Genomic DNA, 3,535 nt, shown 5'->3' with positions numbered 1-3,535 from the left:
CATATACTTGTACATGTACATACATACATACATACATACATACATTCATATATATATATATATATTATATCAGCAATCCCCTACCTGTGTCGTTGGTTCTCGTTTGTGCGTCTTGTGCAGCGTTGCGTATGTTTCGCATTTCTTCATGTGTGTTGTGCATTTGCTGACGGAGACCTTCGACTTCCTATCAACAAATGTTCAACAGAAGAGTTAAACCGAGTTACAGAAAATTCTGGTTTATATTGGACACTGGAGTATTCAAGTCACGATGGTTAAGTTTATTCATTCTTCTAACGTCTGCTGACTAGCATAGTACACCATCCTACCTCACCCAACGTGAAAACGTTTACGTTTTCCCGGTCTTCACAGATATCAGATGCTGATAAACGCAAGTAAATGCCGCTATTACAAAACCCAACTTAACACACTGTGTAGGAGATACAATGATTGCAGCGCAGTACACTTTAAGTACACTTTACACTGACAAACGTAAGCAAATGACGCTATATTCTTGCATAAACGACACGCACGTAAAAAGCGACCAATATACATACATGAAATGACACGCACACAAGCGACTAAAATACGTATAATAAACGACAAGCACATAAAAAGCGACCAATATACATACATGAAATGACACGCACATAAGCGATTCAGTTACGTATAATAAACGACAAGCACATAAAAAGCGACCAATGTACATACATGAAATGACACGCACATAAGCGATTCAATTACGTATAATAAACGACAAGCACATAAAAAGCGACCAATGTACATACATGAAATGACACGCACATAAGCGACTCAACTACGTATAATGAACGACAAGTACATAATAATCGACCAATATGAATGTAATAAAAGAAACGCACAAAAAAGCGACCAATATACCTAAATTAGACAACACGCACATAAGCGACCAATATATATATAATAAAACGACAACCTCATAATAAGCGATCAATATACATGCAATAAACGACAAGCACACAATAGGTGACCAATTTACATATATTAAACGACAACCACATAATAAGCCACCAATAGATACGCATTAAACGACAAACACATAATAAGCGACCAACAAACAAGCAATAAACGACAAGCACATAATAAGCGACCAATATACACTCATTAAACGACTCGGCAATCTCACCTGTACTTTAGCGTTGTATTGCACCTGACTGGAGTCGGCAATCTGCTGCAACTCCGCGTTTTCACTCTCCACCTCATTCAGCCGATCCTGCAATTGTCCCACACTGTCCTTCAGCTCTTCGTTATTAGTCCGCAATTCATCGTTGTCGTGTCTGAGCTCCTCCATATTGTTCTGCAACTCCTCGTGATTAGTCCGGAACTCTTCAGTATTATTCCGCTTCTCCCCTTCTAGCTGAGCGAGTGCCTGCTCCGCGCGCTGGATGTGCTCATTACTAGTTCTCTTCTCTGCCTCCAGTTGCGCAAGTGCCTGTGTTAGTCGCTGTATATGCTCCGTATTAGTCCTCTTTTCACCCTCCAATTGGGCCAAAGTTTGTTCCAAGCCTTGTATGTGTTGTTGCGCACCTTCTTGTTGTTTGCGCAGTTCAGATTGTAGTCCGAAAATCTGGTCACGCAGAGTTTGGGCTTCAACCTGTCAATGATTTTGCAACGGAGATTTAGAATAAGGCATATATCACCGAAAAGTGGGTTCACATTGGCATATCTACCGTTAATACTTTTATTCTGGCATCTACCCCTTTGTGAGATAAAAAAGTGTTATTTTTAATAATAAAAACCCCTAACTATATATATATATATATATATTTCGGATATGTTGTTAGCAACGAAGGTTCTAAATATGGCATACATCAATGAATATCAGGCTCGTATTGGCAGGTACATTCAACAATCCAGTTCTGGCAGCAGGCTGTGTGGGATTCTCGTGTAGCAGGTATGTTACAGTAACGTCAACTCTAAAATAGTGTATATATCAGTCAGAAATAGGTCATATGTTCATGTACGCACAAAAAAATTGGGCTGGCTGCAACCTGTTTCCGATTCTCAATCGGTACAGATATGCTATACGCAACGAAAGTTCCAAAATATGTCATATATCATCCAAAATATAACATGTCTCATCCAAAATATATCATGTATCATCCAAAATATAACATGTATCATCCAATGTATAACATGTATCATCCAATATAGAACATGTACCATCCAAAATAGTTTATAGATTATTGGATAAATGGGTTATACGTCCATGTACATTCAACTACTTCACTCTGCCTTCACACGAATATACGCAATGCCTAGACCTAAATGAATGTTCATCGCATCCAAGTGTGCGTGTACATGCACGTACGGCAGAACGAAACACAATACTCACTCTACACCAAGACTTGTGACGCACAGGCGAGTTCCAACAGTACAACAGAGGGTATCCAGGCAATAGTATCTCAGTATCACCCCCTAGTCCACATTTATGTTGACCCAAACTTTACGATATCACATATAAACCAAGTTTATCCATTCAAAAAGCCGGGATTTCACTTTCACAATCTGGCCTTTAGTGCTGGCATCACATATAAACCAAGTTTATCCATTCACGAAAACAAGTTTGCCCGTACACTACCTGGCCATTCGTGTTGGCATTATTGGCCGCTCTCTCAGTTTCCAGTCGTTGCTGTGCCTCGACCAAATCTCGACCCAATTCTGCAATTTGCTGCTGGAAGTTCTCCTCTTCTCGATCGAACAAATGGGTTTGGCTTTCGATAATCTGCAAAATAGATATATGCACTTGAAAATTAGTATACGTAAATATGCCTTCTAGCCTTTTTTTGTGTGTGAATTGCTGCTGAAACTTCACCTCTTATCGATCGAATAAATGGGTTTGGGTTTTTTTAAACCTCCAATTTGGATATGTGTACTTGAGAAATAGTGTACATTTAACTCTTTAAGATTGTTCTGTTCTGTGAATTGCTGCTGGGAGTTCCCCACTTCGCGATCGAAGGAATGGGGCTGACTCTCTAAAATCTTTAATTTGAGTAGATGACTGGTGCGTGTGCATATACGCACAAACAATGTAAATTAAACTTTCTCTTATAACAAGAAATATAATATAATAAAACGAAGTAGCCCTCACACCCGAAAATAAACACAGCTCGCTGTTTACATAGAGATATATACACCCATATACAGATGTCATGGTGTAGCAGACATATATCTATATACACAGACACACGCACATCAGTATAACGCTATCGTATTGGTCATCTTCCTCTCGGTCAGACAGACGACGTCCATTCATTGTACTCTATAATTCTCTCTATATCGGCATGCACTAAGCTCTGTATGTGTCAAGTTGTGGAAACATACACCGAAGTATATAATATATCTAAATACAGTTAAAATTGCCTCCCCTGGACGACATGGAGATGTAGTATATATATATATATATATATATATATATATATATATATATACACACACACATATATATATATAGATATATATATATATATTATTATATATATATAATAATATATANATA

At 38.1% G+C, this 3,535-nt stretch overlaps 1 protein-coding gene across 1 annotated transcript; it reads right to left on the bottom strand.

The window, feature by feature from the left end:
- Positions 1-64: 64 nt before the first annotated feature.
- SARC_03711 (hypothetical protein) lies at positions 65-3,292 on the bottom strand (the record flags this gene model as incomplete). The annotated part of the gene is made up of 5 exons (XM_014302476.1): positions 65-184; positions 1,163-1,630; positions 2,618-2,761; positions 2,929-3,037; positions 3,231-3,292. 5 exons carry the CDS (start codon positions 3,290-3,292, stop codon positions 65-67), a joined length of 903 nt encoding a protein of 300 aa, XP_014157951.1.
- Between the last annotated feature and the right edge of the window lie 243 nt (positions 3,293-3,535).

The sequence above is a fragment of the Sphaeroforma arctica genome (genome assembly GCF_001186125.1).
Source record: "Sphaeroforma arctica JP610 unplaced genomic scaffold supercont1.195, whole genome shotgun sequence".
In the NCBI taxonomy this organism is placed as follows: domain Eukaryota; class Ichthyosporea; order Ichthyophonida; genus Sphaeroforma; species Sphaeroforma arctica.
The sequence above is the reverse complement of the archived record's forward strand: the minus strand, read 5'-3'. Positions and strand labels throughout refer to the sequence as shown.